At 52.0% G+C, this 25,358-nt stretch overlaps 1 protein-coding gene across 1 annotated transcript; it reads right to left on the bottom strand.

Annotated features, from left to right (window-relative positions):
- Positions 1–3,194: 3,194 nt before the first annotated feature.
- On the bottom strand, positions 3,195–14,727 carry LOC143526120 (calmodulin-binding transcription activator 1-like). Its single transcript, XM_077020776.1, has 6 exons — positions 14,571–14,727; positions 14,401–14,467; positions 12,751–12,860; positions 12,237–12,307; positions 10,042–10,195; positions 3,195–5,464 (listed from the first exon to the last, which is right to left on the bottom strand). Exons 1-6 carry the CDS (start codon positions 14,725–14,727, stop codon positions 3,195–3,197), a joined length of 2,829 nt encoding a protein of 942 aa, XP_076876891.1.
- Positions 14,728–25,358: the final 10,631 nt, after the last annotated feature.

Genomic DNA, 25,358 nt, shown 5'->3' with positions numbered 1-25,358 from the left:
AGAGATGACCAGAACCTAAAAGGCCTTTGCTTTAGAAGAAACATAGAATACAGAACTCTTACATATCATATCTGTGCTATCTGGTTCTGAATTGTGTGAAAATAAACGTAACACATAACACACACTTCTATAAGTACGTTTAGAAGGAAGAGTCGCATCACACCTCCTAAACTCCTGTGTGCCAGACTGACTCACTCAGAGAAATTTAAATACGGAAATGTTTTCAACAACCCCTTTGACTTTCAGGCATTGCAAGTATCATTTTCTTCTTCGCTGCAAATGGACATTTCATTAGGAATATGAGGCAAGCAAGTAACGCCACACTGCTTAGAACACGTCTATATAAATCAGCCTTGTACACGCAGATTAACACACACCAGACACATAATAGATATGATTTTAAAAGTGTTTGTAAAGCTGCTCTGAGTGCAAGAGAGACTCCCCTACAGTGAGCGGGCCTCTCTGCAGAGGGGGTACCCGACAGACACCCCACTGGCACCAGTAGAAAACAAAGTATCGACCGTTGACTCGGACTGACTATGGAACCTTCAGTGGAAATCTCCTGACATCTTAATTAATAAATAAATAAATTAAACTGCACTCCGTCACAGACTAGTGGGATGTCATTGGTCCAGCCCCTAGGCAGCAGAAAGCACTAATGCCTCCTGAACCATGCTGCCCCTGACCATGTGCGAAATACAGAAGGATCGTTCCTCATACCCACTCTCTCACACCCAGTAAAACACGGATCTCATCTGTCAATAACAATGTGGGATAATTAGAAAAGCCCCAGGCTAAGACACCACAATTATATAATTACGGCCAATTTCAGAAGCTCAACTAATTGTTCCTACTTCATGCGTTCCATTAAAACTGCACACATAATTGCTAAGGAAGCAATATGTTTCAGAAAAAGAACTTTATTAACATGAAGAAATGTTCCAGATCACAATCTACCGCTGTCAGCCGGTTAGCCACTCTCGAATCAGTGACAGCCGTGGTTGGGAGCACACATTCGTGGTCGCACACATATGTCTGCTCCAGAGAGCCTGGTACAGGTTCCCAGGCCTAGAAAAACGTCTGGAGAACAGCTGCTCTGAAATCCATTCCCTGATAATGGTGCCGAGGGCCGCAGAGCAGGAGAGAGAGAGAGGGAGAGCCGTACCGTCTAGGGAGAGCCAGTCGTGCTGTGATGAAGGCAGGGGGGGGAGGGCGCGCGCCTTGTACTCAAACACCACCGAGTTGGAGATGATCTGATTGCCCACGGCCACCTGCAGAGTCACCAGCCCCGTGTCGTGTGCTGCAGAACAGGGACACAGAGGAACACGCAGCCCCGTTAGTCTTGGCAGAGGCACAGGGTGGCGTCAGCACCTGCAGGAGCTCAGGCAGCGGTTCTGATGAACCTGCTCTGACGAGCGTACTCCCCAGGGGGTGTGGGAGCGCGCTCGTTCAACAGGAGGGAGCTGCCGCTTACGGCGTGCTCAAGGAAAGAAGAAGAAGAAGTCGAGGCCCCCGCACGTATGTGACAAACGCGATGTCTAACCCCACAGGACTGCAATCGATGTGTCTTGACTATGTCAAACTTCGAATCATATTACATTTGACATTCATGTCTGTGTGTGTGTGTGTGTGTGTGTGTGTGAGTGTTTGTGTGGGTCTGTGTAGGGAGTTTTTCCTTGCCACTGTCGCCTTTGGCTTGCTCACTGGGGGCTAGGACTCGGCACTTGTAAAGCTGCTTTGTGACAACAACTGTTGTAAAAAGCGCTATATAAATAAAATTTGATTGATTGATTGATTGATCTGTGTGTGTGTGAGTCTGTGTTTGTGTGAGTCTGTGTTTGTGTGTGTGTGTGTGTCTGTGTGTGTGTGTGTGAGTCTGTGTGTGAGTCTGTGTGTGTGAGAGTGTTTGTATGGGTGTGTGTGTGGTGTGTGTGAGTGTTTGTGTGGGTCTGTGTGTGTGTGAGTGTTTGTGTGGGTCTGTGTGTGTGTGTGTGTGAGTATTTGTGTGAGTCTGTGTGTGTGTGTGTGTGTGTGTGTGTGTGAGTCTCTGTGTGTGTGAGTCTGAGTGTGTTTGTGTGAGTCTGTGTGTGGTGTGTGTGAGTGTTTGTGTGGGTCTGTGTGTGTGTGTGTGTATTTGTGTGAGTTTGTGTGTGTGTGTTTGTGTGAGTCTGTGTGTGTGTGGTGTGTGTGAGTGTTTGTGTGTGTGTGTGTGTGTGTGTGTGTGAGTCTGAGTGTGTTTGTGTGTGTGTGTGTGTGAGTGTTTGTGTGGGTCTGTGTGTGTGTGTGAGTATTTGTGTGAGTCTGAGTGTGTTTGTGTGCTTGTGTGAGTCTGTGTGTGTGTGTGTGTGTGTTTGTGTGGGTCTGTGTGTGTGTGTGAGTATTTGTGTGAGTCTGTGTTTGTGTGGGTCTGTGTGTGTGTGTGTGAGTATTCGTGTGAGTCTGTGTTTGTGTGTGTGTGAGTCTCTGTGTGTGTGAGTCTGAGTGTGTTTGTGTGTGTGTTTGTGTGAGTCTGTGAGTGTGTGTGTGTGTGTGTGTGTGAGAAGAGGTCTGACCTGGACAGTAGCAGCGTAGAACCCCAGGCTGGATAAGGGATGCAGGAACAGAGATCTGGTCAAATAAGCAGCTGTAATGACTGCTGGCCTCTTGCCATGGGCCAGTGATCAGTACTTTCACCCCACCCTACAGCACACAAACACACACATGCCTACTTAACATTTGAACAGCTTCTGCTCTGCTTATTTTATATTTTAAAGTTTTGAACAAGTGGTTCATGTATTAAATTTTGAGTGGTGCCAATCACGTTTAATCTAGAACTAGTATAAATCTCTTCAACCTTTTCATAACGTTTGGAAAGTATAGGCTGAGATTAACGGAAACGAATACGCTTTCAAATTGGTTTGCTGCCATCATGTGGAAACGTGTGATATAACAGTTTGAGAAAATGTTGGTTTCACAATTGTGTGAGAATACTTCCCTCTTGTGGATTTTCGATGCAATAGCACCTGATCATACGCAACTAGACACAACTCGTAATATTCATCATTTTATATTAAACATTTGCAGCTTGCAAATCATGTTTTTATGGGGCTTAGGCTACTTTGTATATTAGTTACACATATCACATATTAAAGTTTTAAATATATATTTTTTATATTTCATTGAACATGAATAAGTTGTCAGTAATTAATTAGACTTTACTTAGTTTGACTCACCTCCGGGTAAGACCACTCTGGGGAGTAGTCAGTCACCATGAAGAGCCTCCCTGTAGCTTGCAGCATACCCAGAGTGCCCTGGGCCACGGCTGCAGACACCACCTCTGTTACGTGCATGTAGGAGAGCGGCCCTGCCTCCCCAGAAGTCCCTGTGCCAGCTGTTCCTGCCCCCAGAGACTGGGGACTGCAGCAAGGCTGGAGACAGAGCTCCGAGGGACTGTATCCTGCTGCCCTGTTGCCCCCGTCGTCCTGGCCCTGCTGGTTGCCCCCTGGAGCCGCCTGCCCGTCCGAGCCGCCCCCCGCCACCAGCTGGTGGGCGTAGAGAGTCCCGCCGGGCCCCACGGCCGTGGCCCCTCCGTCCACGGAGATAAAGTCATTGATGAGGTCGGAGAACTGGTTGCCGAAGGAGATGTCGAAGTGGTCGAGGCTGATCTCCATGCCCGTGGCCCCGCCCCCAGCTGCCCCGGCTCCGCCCAGAGCCTGGTGGGCCCCCACCGCGTTGTAGAGCCCCTGGACCAGCCCGGCCCCCCCCTGCAGCAGAGGCTGGAGCGGCTGTTGGCTGTTGCCGTTGCTGCTGTCGCCCGAGTTCCCGTTCCTGAGAGCCGCCCCCTCGCCCCCCACCCCGTTCTCTGAGCCTGGGTGCAGGTAGTGGTCTGAACCTGCCCCTTCCCCTGTGCCCCCCGCACAGGCCTGCAGGTGATCCCCAGTCTTGAGTAAGTTGTCGGCCCTGCCTTCGGAGGCCCCGGCCTGGCTGGAGGCCGCGCTGCCGGGCTGCTCGTGACCCACCTCCTCGTGTTCTTGCCCAAGGCTGGGGAAACCGCCCGGGTACTGGAGCAGAAGCGTGGCGGCCTGGCCCGAACTCTCGGCGGGCGAGCTCCCGTTGCAGTTGGGTCTGTGCTGGCTCTGGTGGCCGTGGTGGTGATGGTGGTGGTGGTGGTGGTGGTGGTGGAGGTGGCCGTTGTTGCTGGGCGAGTCCGTTTTGACAATCTGCAGGCCCATGTAGGCCCTGTCATGGGAGTTGTGATCCAGTAGGTGGCTCTTGTGGCCGGGGCCCTGCCTGCCCTGCTGACCTGGGCCTGACTGTGGGGGCTCCTGGAGGAAGAAACTGGGAGAGTGGGTCTGGTGGGCCAGATGAGCGTTGTTCATATTCTGGTCAAACCCCACTGACGTACCGGAGAAGTCTGGCTTGGAGTCGATTGCGCTGAAATCCATTTGCTCCAGCGTGGTGCTGGGACTCAGGCCGCCTCCGGAGGGCAGCAGAGAGCCGGCGGGGGTCAGGGTGAGGGAATTCTGGGAGCCGGAACCACTGGACACGCTACAGCTCACTACGGAGCCCACCTGATAGCCACTCTCACTGGCCAGCTGCTGCTCGAAAGAGGTGTCCTCCGTCTTGATGTTCTTGATGAGGGTGGAGCTGAAGCCGTAGTTGGAGTCGGACACGGGCGGGGAGTGCTGTAGGCCGTTGGTACTGGAGGCTCCGGAGGTACCGTTCTCCTGCTTCAGCCCGCTGCCCCCGTACGTCTGGCCTTGCTTGGGGTTGTTCAGGAAGCAGTCTGGATCGAAGTTCATGGAGGTCTCGGGCAGCTTGATGTTGCCCGAGTCCAGGCTACTGGACAGGACGAGCTCCTCGGAGACGCCGGTAGCGGACAGCATGGCGAGCCCGTCGGGCGCCCCCGGGCCGCCCGTGTCCCCGCCCCCGCCCCCAGGGAAGGTGAATTTGTGGCTGTCGGACAGGACCAGGCCGTGGGAGCTGGCGTCAGGGCCCATGATGTGCGCGTTGGCCCCTCCGGTGGGGGACATGCTGTACACCGAGTCCCCGCCCACCTCCGACATGAAGACGCTCTGGGACAGGCCGCTCATGACCGAGGCCACGTGGCCCATCCCCGTGACGGCGGGGCTGTCGGCCATGTCCGGGTCAGAGTTCAGGCCGCTGCTGATGGAAACGGGCGAGTTCTGCGTGGTGTCCGGCACCTCCACCTGATTGGTGGAGGACACCTCCGTGCTGTTCTGGTGCAGCAGGGCGGGCTTGTGCACTTTGCCGTTACGTTTTTCCCGCGCGGTTCCGGTGGTGCCCGCGGGCCCCGTGCCCGCCTTGCCCACGCCATGGCTGTGCTCCGTCTTGCCCTCCGACACGTCGCTGTTTTGCAGCTCGCTGTGCCCGCTGCTGTAGGCACCAGAGCGCGGGTCCACTTTCGGGGAGATGATGCGGTGCTTGGCACTGTTACATTTGTGGTGCACACTGCTCCCGGCACCTGAGAGAGAGACGCAGACACAACGAGAAAAAAAACTGAACACTGTTTCTTCACAGGTCAACATCAGAACAGGAAGCTCTGTGCCTGCTAACGAAGACCAAAATTCTATTGGTCTTCCTTAAACAAAGGCCTAATATCAAACATTACTGTGGGATTTAAAGCAATTTCTACTAGGCTGAATGATGCTGTTTATCTGATACTTATTCAGATGTCTAAACCAAATAAACTAGCATACAGCCCATACTAGCGCACTCACCCGGCATTCGTTAGTTTTAAGCATAAAACCCGACGTGCCTAGTCGTAAATATGTATGTGAGACTAATATGGAACTCTGGTGAACCCTTTTGTTTATCTGCTTTGACTTAAATGTTCCTGAACTTGCATCCAAGTAGAGGAATAATCACTGTGAAACAAATCTAGCACGCCTCTAAAATCGTGCACATCTGTCTTTACTGATGTACCTTGCGTCCTGTGAATCATTATAAAACACCCGTCCATAGCTGTTCCACACTAATTGCTAAATGTAAGCTACCTGGAACGTGTTCATTTCTATGCTACATGGAAATCAAACCGCTATTACAAAGTACACTCAGATTTGTATCAAGTTCTGTGTTATACCATCTTATTTGTTACTTGTCTCTCTGTCTCTGTGTGTCTCTCTCTCTCTAACTCATCTGTCTCTGCACGTGCGGCTGTCTTCCTCCACCCTGCACATTTCTTCTTCCTTCCTTCTTGTCTCCGCCTGTCTCTCGTCTCCGCCTGTCTCTCTCGGTCTCCGCCTGTCTCTCTCGGTCTCCGCCTGTCTCTCTCTGTCTCCGCCTGTCTCTCTCCGTCTCCGCCTGTCTCTCTCCGTCTCCGCCTGTCTCTCTCCGTCTCCGCCTGTCTCTCTCCGTCTCCGCCTGTCTCTCTCTTGTCTCCGCCTGTCTCTCTCTGTCTCCGCCTGTCTCTCTCTGTCTCCGCCTGTCTCTCTCTGTCTCCGCCTGTCTCTCTCGGTCTCCGCCTGTCTCTCTCTTGTCTCCGCCTGTTTCTCTCTGTCTCCGCCTGTCTCTCTCTGTCTCCGCCTGTCTCTCTGTCCCGTTGGCCCTTACCCAGAGTGCCCGTGCAGAGACAGTTGTGGGTCCGGGGCGGCGGCTTGGTCTGGTGGCTGTCCAGAATCTGCTGGACCAGCTGCTCCACAGAGAAGCCAGAGCTGCTGTTGCCGTTGCTGCATGTCCACTTGATGCCATGAACTGCCGAGGGAAGAGGAGGACGAACGGCCGTCATCCACCGCACAGGCCACCAGCCAAGCCTGCAACCCCCACCTCCACCCCGAGCCCAACACCAGCACCACCCTCGCCCAGACGAGGGCCACGTTTCTGGAGCGGGGCGCGTCTAGAGGACCGAACGGGCGAGGCGGAAGCCGTCACGGGCTTCGCTGCCGTGATAGTCAAGCGGGATGGAGTAGGAGGAGAGGAGGTGGAGCGTGGGAGGTGGGGGCCGAGTCGGTGGAGAACGAGGCGCACGAACGGAGCAGGGATGATGAGAGTGCTTCTGGGAGCCGGTCGGGCGTAGGAACGAGCAGGTGTGGGGAGGAACATGAAGCAGCTGGCGTGGGAGCCTGGCAGGTGGGGTCTGCACCGCCACGCTCCACCACGCACGCGTGCTTGGCCCCCCGGAGCCCAGAGACACGCCACCACCCATTACACCACACACCACCGCCAGCACGGAGACGAGCCGAGCCGACGGGGAAAGGCGGAGACGGGAAAGCAACGGAGTGCGACGGCTCACGCGGGCGAGGGCACGGATGACGCTGGCAGCGGGGGTCTGTGTGTGTGTGTGTGTGTGTGTGTGTGTGTGTGTGGGAGGGGGGTCCTTGCTAAATGAGGGTTCCGGCTTCGGCTGGAGTTGCACAGATGGTGCGACACTTTGGCTTTCTGACAAACACATCTCAGCTGGGGCGTGATGCTTTGTGCTCACGCTCTAGGACACGCACAACATACTCACGCAGGCACACACACACGCATTAACACATGGGGTGGGTTTCATCCCTGCTGCATTAGAAGCAGGGATAGTGATGTTCAGCTTGAGCGTTCGTCTTCCTCTCAGTCTTCATCATCGTCATGGTGAAGCAGTGCTAGCGACAGCTCATACCAGACGTCTGCCCTCATCCAGCCCTACCCTGGTACACGGTCTCAGCAGCACACAGGCATGCTGGCAGCTTCAATCATGATGTCTCTTCAAGCCTGGTGTCCACTGGGTTGGAAAATCTGTAAGATGAAATGTGTGTGTGTGTGTGTGTGTGTGTAGCTGCATACATGTAAAAGTGTGAGGCGCAGTGATGGGCTTTAGGCATGGCTAGACTAATGGAAGGAGTTGTTCATCACATTAGCTGGATGGAGTCAAGTTCCTCTACTCTGTCACAGCAATATGCAGGCAATATCCAGTCAAGCCCCGCCCACTTACACTCAGTCCCGCCCACTCCAGCCCAGCCTTGCTCAGCTTGGGCCACATTAAGCCTGCGTTTATGTTCATTTTGGAGGGAGAGCAATCACAACTATTGTTTGAAAAGTGGCCAGAGTGAAAAATTGTTCAAATAAACCATTGCTCATTTAGCGATGGTTAACTGCAATTATAAACAGAGTGAGAAAATACACTGATGCTTTAGCTGGGACTGCACATGGTTGCTTAATAATGGAGCCCAGCCACATACAGATTGCACTTTTCTTCTTTCACAACGAAGTGCCGTGGAACTGATCTCCAAGCCAGCAACTATCATAAAACCCCATCAAATCTCGGCGTACCGCGCAGCTACTAACACTCGGACGCAAAGGCACAGCCTGTGCACGTTGTGATATTTGATGCGGCAGCATAAATCACAGTCTATACGTGGAGCTGTATGTTCTCACGCTGCTGTTTGTCTGCACGTGTGCAGGGCTCCCCCGGTGCACGGGAGATTCCTCCACGCTCCTGCCTGCCAACAAGCTCTCACATGCACACACACACGCACACACACACACGCGCATACACACACACACACACACACACACACACACACACACACACACACACTTCCCTCCCATGGAGCACTTACCCACCACTACTGATGAATGCAAGCGGTTTGTGTAAGATATGGGTCACTCAGGGGAACATGTTCCGTTTGTAGCTCTGATGTATAATGTACGCATGAATTATGCATAGCTAATATAGTGTACAATCTATCTGCCTGCTTCACCTGAGTTTGACATGAGACTGCACTTTCACAGGATAAACACTAGGTGGTACTGTTGCTCTTTAGCAGAGATCAGATCTCCCCTGGTCATCTGACGCCAGAGATGGAGAGTGAGGCTCTCATGGCCGTGACATTGGTCTGGCGTGGCACGCAAACCTTCGCCGTTGTCCGAAGCGTTCACAAAGTTAATGGCTTAATGCAGCAAATGCTTCAGGTGAGGATTTAGGCATCAGGTATAACGAACACGTTTGTTCGTGCGGGAGAGACAGAGGGAGCACTTAAGCGATTGCTGAGAAAGCGCTTAACCGGACGACGTGGCGCGCGTGTGATTGGGATGCGGGCCGAGCTCTCCCGTGTGCGGACCGCCACCTCCAAATGTGCTGACAGCGAGCAGGTGGATTCATATATTCATTACATTGACATCTCTGCCCCGGTTTAAACGATCCGTGTGGCCCATCATCCGAGGAGACGCGTCCTTATAACGCTCCAGACAAACATGATCACATGCGGTTCAATGCGTGATCACATGCGGCTCGATGCCGCGCGCTCTGCCGTCCTCAGCAGAACAGGCCCGGACGCTTTGAAGGCCCCCGACCTGCAACCTCGTTTCTCGCACAAGCGTGCGCATCACGGTTACAGCGAAACCCCAGCAGCATTCTAAAGCCAAGGATTTCTTGGCGAGTCAGAAGATATTCCTCCCACACACTCGCATCAATCAATACATCACCGCCGACTGACGGGGGAGCCTTCGCGTTGAGACAGAGGCGTGGAGCAGTTCCAGACGACAGACGGCTCACGGACGACCCGTGCGTGACCGGCGTCTGGGAGGGCGCCCACAGCAGGGCCCCGGGAGGGGTCACGACCTAGTCCTCGGTGGGGTGGGCGGTGTGGATCAGGGGTGAGGGCGGGGCACGCGTGCACTGACCGGGTCGGGAAGGGCCGCAGGGGGGCACGTATCATTCGCACGGTTCTGTTCCTCGATGCTGTGTGTGTGTTCTCTGGGCTAAGACTGTGCTGTCAGCTGCTTAGCAAATAATACTGGACCACAGCAGCAAGCCTGCAGGACGTGCTGCAGGCCAAAGTGTCCACTGATTAAAATGCAACCTTTCATAGTTCTGGGAAAAGAACAGAAGCAAAACAAACCTCCACAACAAAGACCAAAAAAAAAAAAAACTAAAACCCAGGAACTAAAATTACTGAGGAGGAAATAATATAGGCCCTAAAAACGTAAAAAAGCAAACGGCCTCTAAAACTAATGAAAGGCCCAACAGCTTTGCTAATGAGGAGGCATCTCGGTTCTACTCACACATGGGTGTGGCTAGTCACACATTGGGGGCGTGGCTACTCACACATGGGTGTGGCTACTCACACATGGGCTTCAGCTGGCCAATGAGCTCCTCCTTGGTCCACTTGGCCCACTCCTTCTTGTCCGTGTTGATGGAGCACAATATGGGTCCGCATGGTTTCCCACAATCCTCTATGGCTGGCACGTTCAGGTAGTGCACCAACACGATGTCCGGATTCTGGGGAGACGTCAAAAAGGGAGAGGGAGAGATGGATTGTTACACCAGCCCAGTATGATAGTGGCGTGCTCAGTGGAGATGGTATCCATGGGTTGGACCCAAACGAGGTGTCACCACTGTGCAAAGAACTACTGGAGCCGCTCGCACACATGCACACACATTGACAAACACACGAGCAAACACCACCGTGCACACCCACCAACACACGAGCACACACCTCCGTACACACCCACCAACACACGAGCACACACCTCCGTACACACCCACCCACACACGAGCACACACCTCCGTACACACCCACCCACACCCACCCACACACGAGCACACACCTCCGTGCACACCCACCAACACACGAGCACACACCTCCGTGCACACCCACCAACACACGAGCACACACCTCCGTACACACCCACCCACACACGAGCACACACCTCCGTACACACCCACCCACACACGAGCACACACCTCCGTGCATACCCACCAACACACGAGCACACACCTCCGTACACACCCACCCACACACGAGCACACACCTCCGTACACACCCACCCACACACGAGCACACACCTCCGTGCACACCCACCCACACACGAGCACACACCTCCGTGCACACCCACCAACACACGAGCACACACCTCCGTGCACACCCACCAACACACGAGCACACACCTCCGTACACTCCCACCCACACACGAGCACACACCTCCGTACACACCCACCCACACACGAGCACACACCTCCGTGCATACCCACCAACACACGAGCACACACCTCCGTACACACCCACCCACATCCGCTCACACACGAGCACACACCTCCGTACACACCCACCCACACACGAGCACACACCTCCGTACACACCCACCCACACACGAGCACACACCTCCGCGCTCACCCAACGACACACGCCAACACAAGAACCACACACTTCCACAGAGTTGATGCAGAGACACACACCACACACAAGAACGCACACCTCCGCGCACACCCACCCCCAGACACAAACATAGAGCGGAGATGCTGTGGGTGTTCTGAGTTTGCACATGCATGCGTGGATCTTCTGGGCCTTCAGTGCTGGGCACCTCTGGCCTCCTGTAATGAGGACGTATTCACCTTCAGGCCTCATCTGCCCTCTGAATTCAAATATTCATAGTCTCAATATAACTACGTACACACAGCTCGTTAGTGGGGTGAATTTCTGACAGCTTATATATAGCAGATGTGGTTTGAAAGCGCATTAAACCCTTGTGAATGAGATCAATTCTGTTCTGTGATCACGAATAGCTTTGTTGTACGGCAGTGTAAACATGCACATTGAAAACAGTCCCATACTGTCGTTCTCATTATGCTCATTACATGGACGCACGCATGCGTGCGCACGCAAATGGACACACGTGAACGTGTGAGCAAATGAGCAGACGCATATGCACACACACACACACACACACACACACACACAGACAATGGCTTTAAGCTTATATGAAAAACAAAACAAAAAAAACCTGTTCAGCCATTGCCCACACACACACACACACACACACACACACACACACAGTCGGTGATAAAGAAAAATGCACTGCCAGCATGAGTGTGTGTGTGTGTTTGAAGCTTCATCAGTGGTAAGTGGTGAATAAATCAAGGCGCTGGTAGGCTGGTCCGCTTCTCTGCCGGCACCATTAATCTAAACAGAGGCCACAGACTGGACCATCCCTACTGCCCACTGCTACGCTACTGTAAACACACACACACACACACACACACGCGCCCACACACAATCACCCACACACATACACACGCATGCAAATTCATGAATACAGTATTCTACACAGCATATATCTAGCTTCAAAAGAAAGGCAAGCTTTTGTGCAAACAAAGCCACACAGAGATGCAATGACACGACTACTCACAACTACTAGTGCCATGGCAACCACGTCTGCCTCTGTGCATAATTACTCTCTTAATGTACAAAAAAAAAAAAATCAATCTCCACACTATTCATTACTCTCCTCTACAGAATCCATCGAGACAGCTTCATGTCAACCTTTGACATCTTTCTTTCCAGGGACCCGGGTGTGGCGACACTGGGAGCGGCTCCTGCTTCTGGCTGACGCCCTGAGAACAAAACGAAGACGGAACCGGGCGGGTTTCGCGGGATCAGACCTCGGCCCAGGCCCGGGAGAGGCTACGCTACGTGGCTGGAGTACAACCGGGACGTCCTCATATCAAACGCTCCTTTAATTCGCCACCCAGACCTGAGAGTCAGCAGTTCGCCGGAGACACCCTTGTTATTTGCGCAGGAGCTGTCAAGATGTTTGGACGGCATGTACAATTGATTAAAGAGAAAAGACTCGATCTAAAATTCAAATCCAAAGGAAATCTTGAAAAAAAAACCCCTTCTTCTCTCTTCAAAGGCTGCTTTTTAAAGCTGGCTGTAGTGTGCAGTTCTCTTTCATGTAGATAGTGGGTAAGAGCTGGTCAAGTCAGTCTTAGTTAGTCTGAGTGCACTCTGTGTTCAGGGCCCTGCGGTCAGACACGACCAGCACTGCCACGCTCACAGGCGCTGGACACAAGGGCCCATATGAGGCCCATATGGCCCGGCCAGCTGTGCTCATCACCGGAGCCACAGTCTCGATCCTTAACTAGTGTCAGAGGAGCGGACACGGGGCTGGGAGAAGACGTGCACATGGGGACCGTATGCAGACACATGTGCAGATGAAGGCTGGACACGGATATGAACGGCCAGACGTGTGTCTGCTCACCCCGTGCACACAAGAAAACCAATCCGCAGAGAGGCCACGAGACATAATGTATGCACGATCACCCACAAGATATTTACTCATGCAGCCGGAGCAGAAATAGACGTCCACATACTGAAGCGTACCTGCAAACTGACTCACCTTCCATACCCTACACATATTCCCACACACACACACACACACACACACACACACACACACACACACACACACACCTGCTTACTGACTCACCTTCTTCACCTTCCTCATTCCCACTCACCACAAACACACAAACATGCGCATAATTACACACGCGCACACACACACACACACACACACACACACACACACACACACACACACACACACAAGTCCCACACACACACAAAGTCCCACACACTTATGCATACCTGCATACTGACTCATCTTCCTTACCATATATATATTCCCACACATATACAAACACACACACACACACACATAATTACAGACAATACACACACCACACACACACACACACATTCCCTCGTTCTCGTTCCTAGCACAGACAAATTGTTCCGTGTTTTACAATGCATATTTGGCAGAATTACAGACCCTCCACAGACAAGTAATATGTGTAGCTGTACATTAAAAACACAAATCTGTTATTTGTTGTAAATCCTGTAGGGCGGCGAGAGAGAACGGCCTACACACATACCCCCTCTTCTCCTTCTCCCTATGGACAGCTGCTACACATGCACTTAACCTATTCTCTCCTCCACAAATTGCAAAACAACATACCCAAATTGTAGTGTTACATAAATCAGGCTGCTAATATAATTTAATTTCCTGCAAGCCACTCTGTTTCTCCCTTGGTGAAACATCCAGAGGGGTTTCCCCCCCCCAAATAAATACAGGAATGCACTGAAGGGGAACCTTGTGCCCAGATATTATTTTGTGGAGAAAATGAGGTCTCATTAAGGTATTGATTAATAGGTGAATGAAGCCTCTGGGTTGGGCTCAACCCCCCCACCCTCACGTACCCCCTTCTCCCTCCCACAAACCCCCCAGGAGGGGACCTGCCTCCATCCTGGAGGGTTCGAGGTCAGCGCAGACGTGCAGTGTGCGCACACTCCAGGTATCGCGCGGGCAGCGTTTTTTTCATTATTAAAGCCATTCATTAGAAATCAGCACTTTATGCTAAGTGCCTCTCGGGAGCGACGGGGTAGAGCGCAGCGGTTGCCGTGGCCGCAGTGCTTTGGCCCGCCTCCTCCTCGCCCGGCAGCTGTGACATCATCCTGGTGCCGTCGTGCTGCAGTTCGCAGGACTGTGGTGTCGACCCATACCACAGCGGCGCTGGAACTGGTCCCAGTGGTTTCATGCAGCATCAGAACGCAGCAAAACCACACGAACCACACCCTTCTGGATGTATGCGCTCACAACCACCCGTGATTGGTCTGTGAGCTGTGATTGACAGGAGAAAGAGCGTACGCCAGCCCTGCCTGAGGCTCCCGCCCCCAGACGCGTGTGGCATCTGTAGGGTTTGAACTCACGATCTCTGGATGACGGGGCAAACAGGGTTTCTCAAAAGGGGAATGTGCATGGTAAGCCAGTCTATCAGTGGGAGTAGCGAGGAGAAGCCCAAGGAGGGTCTGTGTTACCCCAGCGCACATCGTACATCCAGCCAAACCTGAAGGCATGGCAGTATCCTGGCAACCGGCTCCCGCATCGCCCACGTGCTCCGAGCCGACGTGACGGCGACTCCTGGCCCGTGGCTAGCCTGGAGTGAAGAAGCTCTCGCGTAAGCTCCAGGGTCATTAGCGCCGACCCGGCCTGCCCCCCGCCACCGGCAGCATGGCCCGCTCAGCTCGGCCGGAGCCGGGGAGAGCCAATGATCCGTACCTGACCCCAAATGGCCTGAAATGACACATGGGTGAGACACAAGCACCCCAGGGGCACCCTGGTGGGCCCCCCCCCCATCACGTGCCAGCACCATTCAAAAGTGCCAGGTCCGAGAACCCTGTCCAGCTTCCTTCAGAGTTGGTTCACCATCCCTGCGTGCAACACGAAGCCTCAAGCCTGCAGATCCAGAAACAGGTGAAAAGGCGTGATGGAGACGGGGCTCACGCCCGCCGTGTGCGGCCTTGGTGGGGACGCACGGGTGGAGGGAATCCCAGCCCCCTATGCCACCTACAGACGTCTCCTCAGCCATTTCCCCACCAGCTCCTGCACGGCCGTGTCACAGATGGCGGGAGCTGGGTGGCAGACGGGCGCTGAGACACCGACTACGCCATTAGCTTGCGCGGGTGTTAATTAAGCAGGACCAGAGGACCAGTGAAGAGAGCAAGAGACCCACTTTACTCAGATAACTACGGATCGGTAGCTTTAAGGCCTGAGCTTAGGGAGGCATGGCTGTAGCCTGGGCTAGTTTGGGAGAGCGGCCCTGGAGCATGCTGGGAAATCAGCATGGGGTGACAGAGACTCCGACTCACTTCAGCCGAGCCTGGAAAACGTCTCCCTGCAGGCCCACGCCTCTCGGCCAGCGACACACTGAGCACTGCGCTTCCTCACGCGTGACCACACCCGCACGTGTCACACGTGTTCACGTGCCTGTGAGCGGCCTGCTTCAGTGGGCCTGAGGTGTGTGTGTGTGTGTGTGTGTGTGTGTGTGTGTGTGTGTGTGTGTGTGTGTTTGAGTGCAGGGAAAGGCAGAGACAGAGGAAGGGAGGATTTTAACTCAGAACGCATCCACGCAAATGTCAGCACTTGGCACTACTTTTTATATAATTTCAGTACAATGTGGACAAGTGAATGAATGATGGATGCCCAGGTGTGAGTGTGTGGGAAACAGAGTCAGAATATGTGTGTTTGAGCGAGAGTGTGTGTGTGTGTGTCTGAGGTGAGTGTGTGTGTCTGAGGTGAGTGAGAGTGTGTGTGTGTGTCTGAGGTGAGTGTGTGTGTCTGAGATGAGTGAGAGTGTGTGTGTGTGTGTCTGAGGTGAGTGTGTGTGTGTGTGTGTGTGTGTGTGTGTGTGTGTGTGTGTGTGTGTGTGTGTGTGTGTGTCTGAGGTGATTAAGGTGCTGCCCTGGCAGTTGCCCTGGCGACGCAATGCTGATGGATGATGCTGTGTATCTGTCACTGGGCAGCAGACTGGCCTCTGGCACACAGGCCCAGCTCTTAGACCACGCCCCCTAGTACTGCTGCTTAGCTCTTAGACCACGCCCCCTAGTACTGCTGCTCAGCTCTTAGACCACGCCCCCTAGTACTGCTGCTCAGCTCTTAGTCCACGCCCCCTAGTATTGCTGCTCAGCTCTTAGACTACGCCCCCTAGTACTGCTGCTCAGCTCTTAGACTACGCCCCCTAGTACTGCTGCTCAGCTCTTAGACCACGCCCCCTAGTATTGCTCTTAGACCATGCCCCCTAGTACTGCTGCTCAGCTCTTAGACCACGCCCCCTAGTATTGCTGCTCAGCTCTTAGACCACGCCCCCTAGTACTGCTGCTCAGCTCTTAGACCACGCCCCCTAGTACTGCTGCTCAGCTCTTAGACCACGCCCCCTAGTACTGCTGCTCAGCTCAAGGTCAACTGGCTCTGTGCTGCAATGGAGCAGAAAACTTCCACCTCTCATTACCATTACACACACACACACACACACACACACACACACACACACACACACACACACACACACACACACACACACACACACACACACACACACACACACACACACACACACACACACACACCATATCCAAATGGATGGTGAGAAACAAACACTCTCTGGTTTCTGTTTAGGATGCAGGAGTATAAACCTGCAGTGGATAGGAGGATAAAAGTGTGTGTGTGTGTGTGTGTGTGTGTGTGTGTGTATGTGTGTGTGTGTTAACAGACAGGTGGAGTTAGGTACTTGTACACACACAAAATAAACATGTGTGTATGAGCTTTGTAAGGCACATTCAGCACACACTCAGTAGTGAATGGTGTGATGTCACGTCCCTGCATTCTTAATCTAATAGGCTGCCTCCACCAGTTGCCATTGTAACAGTGAGTCCCAGGGTACACACACATTCATTGGCCTTGCTTTATATATATGCATACATGCTGTGTGTGTGTGTGTGTATGTGTGTGTGTATGTATATATATATATATATATATATATATATATATATATATATATATATATATATATATATATGTATGTTGTGATTGTGTATTTGTGTGTACTTGAGTGTGAATTCTCACTCATGGGACGCTCTCTTGCAGGTGGGCTGCAGTCTCGCTGGTCAACCTGACAGCTCCTTCCCTTTATGCTTTAGTGGACGGTACGTACATCCACTTGACCAGGGTTTCACTCTACCTGAAAGCTCCCTCTCTGCTCCGCCCTGATCTTGATGTGCTCCATGAGAGAGGGAGTGTGGTTGGGGGGGTCTGAGCATGAGTGTTATGGGAGAGGTGGAGGGGGTCTGAGCGCAAGTGTGGAGCAGGACGTGAGAGCGAGAGACGCCACAGAGGTGCTCCACTGCGCAAGCCAGAGGCTCAGGCCTGTGATGTTTAATTCAGCAGCACATAATCACTCAGACGGAGTCGAGAGCTTTAAATAACTCAAGCTTCTAGAGGCAGCCTTGCTCTGCTCACTGGAGAGAAAGGGGTAGAGTGTGTGACACATGTTTGGGGGAGAGAGAGAGAGAGAGAGAGAGAGAGAGAGAGAGAGAGAGAGAGAGAGCGAGCGCATCTGCATTTGTGTGTACTTGTGTGTTTATATATTTGCTAAAAGTGCTTACTCTCTGCTGTACACATCAGTTCAAAGAACTCTGATGGGGTAAACAGTTCATTCATTGTTTTTAGACCTGTGGAGCTGGAGACCCTGGAGGACACTGTGTGGGCTTTACTGCCATTGTACAGATTCCACCAACTGCCAGAAGTTTTTGCCACTTTTTCATGTAAAAGTTTTACCACTTTCTCATGTGAAAGGCCTTCCAAGACACACGGTGCACATCCTCCCCTCCTCATTAATTGTTTAGGCCAGCATGTATTCTGTGTGTGTGTGTGTGTGTGTGTGTGTGTGTGTGTGTGTGTGTGTGTGTGTGTGTGTGGGAGCTATGAGTTTGCACTGGTTCTTCCAAGTGGAGGTGGTGGCTCTGCTCCCATAATGCCCAGGGGCCCTGACCTAAGCTGTGACTGGTGACTGCTGCCTCCAGTGAAGCCCCCAGAGCTGCCCTCACATCCACCCAGACCTGCCCGAGTTCCCTCCAGAGCTGCCCGTCCACCCGCTCACCTGCACCATTACTTCTGTGTGGAACAGCTGTGTGCCACTTTGCCACTGCTTCACAGCGCCGAATTTCCTCTGCAAAGACCATTTGTAATATACGTGTTAACAGTGGGTGGGCTGGAAGATAATGGAGCTGGTTTGAACAAAGACGCCAGGCTAGTGCTCACCTCTGTCACCAATTTGAAAGTGTGAAAAATGGCTAAAAGCCGGTGTGTGTGAGTCATGCAGCGATGGTGGTTATTGGAGCCTGGTGATGTTGAGCAGCAGAGGGGCAGGGAGGCCTCACGGGCTTCAAGGGGGCAAATACCACGGGGCAGGAGGGGGGCAGATTGTAGAAGATGCCCCTGTCATGCGTGCGTCCCCCACAGACCCCCCCAGAGCGCCCACATTAACCCATACACCCTCACCAAGGGGACGCCAGTAGCAGGCGGCAGTTGCCTAGCGACCATCAAGACTAGTCTAGCCTGTTGGAGGAGGTTGGGTGGAGGAGTGAGGATGGGAGGATGACGGAGGGGTGCGAACGCGACAGGGTGGAGGGGGACAGACAGACGGGTCACTTCTACCACCTTTAACAACAGCTCATTACCAAACACCAAGCTAATCACCCACACTGACATTTAGAGCTGATAGACCGAGTCCATTAGGATGCAGGTGAGAGAGCGAGCAGGTAGGGGCCCGTGTGAGATCACTGACATGAAGATGGAGGTGAGGGACACATTACCTTCCCTGATATTAAACACCCTGGAACATTACTCTCTGGTGCCATGTTAAGACAACCGTGGTTCCTCGCTAAGAAATAAAGTTTTTTAGAAACACCACGAGCCACAGCATGAAAGTCAGAACCGCATAAAGATTCAAACGTGAGCGTCTCCCTCTCCCAGCGGTCATGGATGCCCAGCGGTCAGCGTCAGCCACCACACTTTAGCATGCATTAGCATTAGCATTAGCATGTATTAGCATGTTGAAGGTAGCCTGACCCAGCGCGGCGCTCCTCTCCTACAGGCGGCTGCCATCGGCTACACCTCCCCCCAGAGAAGAGACGAGGCCGGGACAGAGATGAAGACAGAGATGGAGCCGCCCTCTGGAGCGTGATGGCAAATTAATTGAGAGCGTCAATGAGGTATTAATCATTAAGGCACAGGTGCTGAGGAGGTGATTTTGCTTGAGCGCGCCTGTTAGCGATGCGCACATTTTAAAAGTTTGACCCGTCACTGGGGAGGGGGCGGAGGGAGAGAGAGCGCCGTCGGGCAGGAAGAGGAAGAGAGAGAGAGAGAGAGAGAGGCGGCTAGAGCTAATGAGAAAGAGAGAGGAGGAAGGGTGGAGGAAGGAGAGACAGAAAGTTACGGTGAAAGAGAGATGGAGCGCAGAAATAACGACAGAGACATAGATTAAGCAAACGGGGGGGAGATGTGATCATTGTTCTCGTCTGCCCAGCCCTAGGGGCCAAACAGATACAGCACTCCCCATAGACGACACTCGCCGGTATGCGCATACATTAGCTGTGTGAGTCAGCACAATAAGATCCTCCACTTGTGTCCACACCATAATGAGGCGGAGGCTCGGAGGAGACGCTCTCAGCATTCATCAGGCAAACAGGACACAAATTGCTGGAATACATTAAGCAGTTACGGCCCACCACGTCTCAGAGCACGCGAGATGTCCAGGCAGGCCGGCGCTCCACCGGATAAATTAAACATCAAGCGCTTCCCCACAGCACACACTGCCAAATAAGCTGAACCTGCTAAGGAGGATGAGGAGAGAGGAAGAACATGGGGAGATGGAGAGGGGGTCCTTGGAGTGCGGGAGGAAGACCCGGCGTGGGAGGGAGTGTTACACACAGGAAACACTGAATCACAAAGGAGGGGGTTTATGAATTCAGCTTAAGAGAAGATTGATCTTGGGTAAAGGTAAATATGTCAGCAAAGTGTCAAGTCAGCTTAAAACAGAGCAGGACATGAGAGAGAGAGAGAGAGAGAGAGAGAGAGAGAGAGAGAGAGAGAGAGAGAGAGAGAGAGAGAGAGAGAGAGAGAGAGAGAGAGAGAGAGAGAGAGAGAGAGAGAGAGAGAGAGAGAGAGAGAGAGAGAGAGAGAGAGAGAGAGAAGGAGGTAAGGAATGTCCGACCTATTAAAGAGAGCTCCACTCAAGACAGGAGATGGCACTCTATAATCGGTCGGCTAAGACTGTCAGCGGGTTAGACAGTGTCAGCAGCTGAGTGAGAACGCGGGACCCAAACAATGTCAGCAGCTGAGGTGAGAACGCGGGACCCCACTACCCATATGCTCCACGTGTCTCCCCGTGCCCAGCTGCCACCGGTGCCCTGGCACGTGTGTGCTGCACGTCTCTAATACTGTGTGTCAGTGTCTAGTGGTTCAGGTGACCCTGTAATGCACAAACACCCACAGCCTGCCTCTCGCTAGACGGGCCAGCTGCATACCTGCTTATTGTTGCTACGGTCAAGATTCATATTTAAATCACTCGCTTCCCCCATTACTGTTCTTATTATTGCAACACACTATTCTTATAATTATTACATCACATTATTCTTACTATTACATCATATTATTATTACTATTATATCTCACTATTATTATGCACAGCTGAACATTGTGCACTGGGATATATGAGTGCACTGTGTCCGTGTGCAGGCACAGATGTCAGTATTGTTGTGTGTGGGACAGCAAGCCTGCACATTCTCTCTCTCCAAAGCACAGTGCCTGTGTCTACGCCATCTCCAGTTCACACGACCCAGCCGCGGGACAAGACGCCCACTGATGTCATCAAAAGCTGCGTCTTCAAAGCGCGGGCGAGCGGGCGGGCGGGCCCTCTTTGATGAGCCCCCTCGGGGTCCCTGCCCAGCCTGCTGGAGTGGACCCGAGCTGGTACCACTATAGGGCTGGGCTCCAGGTCACACACACACACGCACGCACGCACGCACGCACACACGCACGCACGCACGCACGCACGCACGCACGCACGCACGCACGCACGCACACACACACACACACACACACACACACACACACACACACACACACACCATGATTAATACAGTCTTAATCAATGATAACAGAGCTACCTTTCAATGAAACCTATGAATGATAACTCACTAACTCAGCTCTGCTCTAACCCCTGCCCTGCTGGGAGAAGAGTGAGAGTGAGAGTGAGTGTCAGAGTGAGAGGGAGAGTGAGAGTGAGCGTGAGTGTCAGAGTGAGAGTGAGAGTGAGAGTGAGTGTCAGAGTGAGAGGGAGAGTGAGAGTGAGTGTCAGAGTGAGAGGGAGAGTGAGAGTGAGCGTGAGTGTCAGAGTGAGAGGGAGAGTGAGAGGAGGAAGGGCCCAGTGTCTGCTTGAGAAAGGAAGAGAAAGCAGAGAAAAATGTGAAGGAATGCAGGTGGTACATGAGCTAATGAGATGCAGTAAACCCCACACACACACCCACTCTCACACACACACACACACACACACACACACACACACACACACACACACACACACACACACACACACACACACACACACACACCGTGCACAAGCTCTGCTCTGCCTTAATTGGGCGAGTGCTGTTTTTATGAATTGATGGCCTAGGTAAGGGCCCGGTAGTGGGCATTAGAGAGACTGCATTAGACAGCATTACTTCCGTGCCAAACCTGCACGGTTAAAAGTGTGAAACAGTTCCTCCCAAAATAATGAAGGAGGAGAGGAGCAGGTATCAATCACGGAGCAGGCGCCCCGGTAACCAGCGCGGGAAGAGCACGCGGCTTTCATTAGCTATTATCTGGGGCCTACAGGCTCATTTGTTTGCCTCAATAATACATTCGAAAGGATTTATCTAACTTGCAAATGAGTGTTCATCTACTGGACCATGAGACATCGTGGAGGGGGCAGGAGGCGGAGCAGGGGTGAGGGGAGGGGCAGGAGGAGGAGCAGGGGTGAGGGGGAGGGGCAGGAGGCGGAGCAGGGGCAGGAGGCGGAGCAGGGGTGAGGGGGAGGGGCAGGAGAGGCTGCTCACTGAGAGGAGCAACAGGAAGCAGGAGAAAGAGGAAGAGGAAGGATTTTAGCCATCGGCACCCTGGCAGGGGTTTTCTGGGTCATGAGCAGTGTTAATTTTGACAGAAATTTTTGATTTAGTTTTAGTCTTAGTCTTTTGACTAAAATGTAATTTAGTTTTAGTCATAATTTAGTCATTGATTTGTTTTTAGTCTTAGTCTAGTTTTAGTCGACTAATTATCATTAGAATTTAGTCGAATAATATCAAAATAATTTAGTTGACTAAAATATAAATGGTGTAGTAGTCATTATATACACTTGCACAAAATGAAACATTTATTAACCAGTTACAGAATATTATTTTTTGTATGTGCAATATATACAAAAACAAATTTCCAAACAACTCTATTGACCTGAACTTATAGTTATTGAGCATAACAATAACAAAACATTGATGACCAGTAGGTCCGCTCTACCTGAAAACATATGGAGTTTATGAACAATGCATATTAGATTCTATATAAAACTGTGCGCCGTAAAACAATGCCATAGCCCGCAGATGTCGTTTCATTTGTCGTATTTGTCCCGACATCATCATTCCTCATGGTTTACACAGCATCTTGTTTTTCTCAAAGTCAAAGGAGAAATGTGTCCATATATCGCCGCTCATCTATCTCCCTGCTGACATTGTCGAGTTAACGTCGAGTTTAATTTCATGAGTGACCACAGTTCACGGGCTAGTTTTGTCCTAACGGGTTCTGCGCGATGTGAAGACGTTAGTTCTGATTGGATGGTTACCCGGTTTGTCCCGCCTCTCCGTGTACGCTAAAGTAGTTACGGTTGGATCTCTTCTTAACTTATCCCTACCTTTCACAAAAATAAATCAGGTCTGATTGAATGTCGTCGCTGGCCAATATTTTCGTCTCGTTTTTATTCGTTGACGAAAATGTCCTTTAATTTCGTCATCGTTTTTATCCCTTCGTATAGTTTTAATTTAGTTATCGTCTCGTTTTCGTCATGAAAAAAGGTTCGTTGACGAAAACTATGACGAAAATTATTCGTCAACGAAATTAACACTGGTCATGAGTACCCTGGGCTGTGTGTCTTTGTATGGGCACAAAAAGAGGCAGTCTCCCCCTGTCGGAGGGGCAGAACAGGTCTGGCTGGTGGCCATCTCAAAGAACATAGATAGAGATCACCCCAGTGACCCATGGACCAGCCACGAGGGCCCTGATGGTTCAGTGTCGGTTCTGGACAGATATGGACACGCACAGCTGTGGACAGACAGATGCATGCGTAGATGCACTCAGATCACATGCTAACATGAAACCGGGCGAGGGTGAGTGGGGGGAGAGCAGACTGTGGTTATCGAGAGATCCTCAGACCTCCACAGACCTCCACAGACCTCCTCAGACCTCCACAGACCTCCTCAGACCTCCACAGACCCATGCAAACGACACGTTGATATTAAAACAACAGTTTAACAGTTTTACAGAATTTGTGGCGATTTGCCAGATGCTTTTTTAGAAACACGGAACCTGTAGGTACCCCTAGGGAAAGGTAATAAATTACAAATGTGTAATTTGGAGGGGTGGTGTGACAGAGGGCATGGTGTTGTGTGAGGGTTCACCCAAATGGCATATATCACCCCCCCCCCACACACACACACACACACACACACACACACACACACACACATATCACCAATGCACATTCTCATTCTCTTGCTCCTTCTTCACATTCGTTTGGTGTCTGTCTCTAGTCTTGGGGTCAGAGTTCACACAGGCACCCACACCTCTGCCTGGCTCTCTGGGACGGCTCACTGACCAGCACAAATCAACACGAACCGAGCCTTTTCCATCTGGACATATGGGGTCAGTCTCGCCCCAGAAATACAAGCAGCTCCACAGTCACTCCGAGAGCTCTAACCCCCCCGGCAGACCCGGCAAGGGCACAGGGAGAGAACAGACAAAGAGATAAGAGTGTGTGTGTGTGTGTGTGTGTGTGTGTGTGTGTGTGTGTGTGTGTGTGTGTGTGCGCGCACATGTATTTAGGCCTTTGTAAGGACCAAATGATCCCATGATAATGGAAACACATGAAAAATGTGATAATGTTAGGGATATATGTCTAATCCACATGAGGAAATAAGCTTTGAAAAAATACAATACCGGAATATGACTTTTATAAACTGAACCAAAAGATTCCCCTTTCGTTACAAAGGGTGAAGTTAGGCAGCAGGCTACCGTATTACTCAAGTCTATGGAAATATCTCACAAAGATAATATTACAAGACTGTGTGGTTTTGTCTGTATGAGAGTGAGAGAAAGTGAAAGCAAGAGTGAGACTGAAGAAAAAGTGAAAGAAAAGGACAGAGAGAGAGAGAGAGAGAGTCAGGAGGAGGGAGAGACAGTGAGCAAGAGAGAGGGAGAGAGAGATAGAGAGAAGGAGGGAGAGATAGGGAGAGAGGCAGAGAGAGAGAATGCGAGAGAGAGATAAAGAGAGGGAGAGAGAGAGAAAAAGAGAGAGGGAGAGAGATCAGTGCAATATCTGTTCACTAAGCAGAAGGCCGGCCCAAGCAGCTGGAGTGTGCAGCTTGCTCCATAAAACAGACGGCTTCATCAGACTTCTGCAGCGCTGCGAACAGTAACCCACTCACTGCACACTCCCCTACACACTCTCTGAGAGCGGCGAGGAGTGTGTGTGTGTGTGTGTGTGTACGCCTGCTGAGAGAGAAACAGAGGGGCGTTAGGCACTTGATAGGCTTTGGGGAAGGAACTGCCTTCCCTAACACTGCACCTCCATTTCCTAAGCGTTCTTTTCTCTCTTTCTTTCTTTCTTTCTTTCTCTCTCTCTCTCTCTCTCTCTCTCTCACACACACACACACACACACACACACACACACTGGCCGAGTCCTTAAAATACCAGCTCTAAAAATAGCTGGCGGGGAGGCGGTAGAGAGGTTATTATTATTACGTGCACGTCCCGGCCGCTCCGACCACGGAGAAGGAAGAGACTAATGATTTTCCTGGTACAGGCAATTAAAAAACTATTTGTCACCTGCCAGCTGCTGACGTCCGGGGCCCCTGGCATGGGAGCGGGGGCCCCGCGGGTCGGCCAGCGCCCGACTCTGGCTGGACGGATGGAGGGATGAAGGGATGGAGGGATGCAGGGATGGAGCTAGAGGAGGGGAGGA

This window comes from Brachyhypopomus gauderio, chromosome 10 (genome assembly GCF_052324685.1).
Source record: "Brachyhypopomus gauderio isolate BG-103 chromosome 10, BGAUD_0.2, whole genome shotgun sequence".
NCBI classification, from domain to species: Eukaryota; Metazoa; Chordata; class Actinopteri; order Gymnotiformes; family Hypopomidae; genus Brachyhypopomus; species Brachyhypopomus gauderio.
Note: the sequence above shows the minus strand (reverse complement) of the source record. Positions and strands in the feature narration are given on the sequence as shown.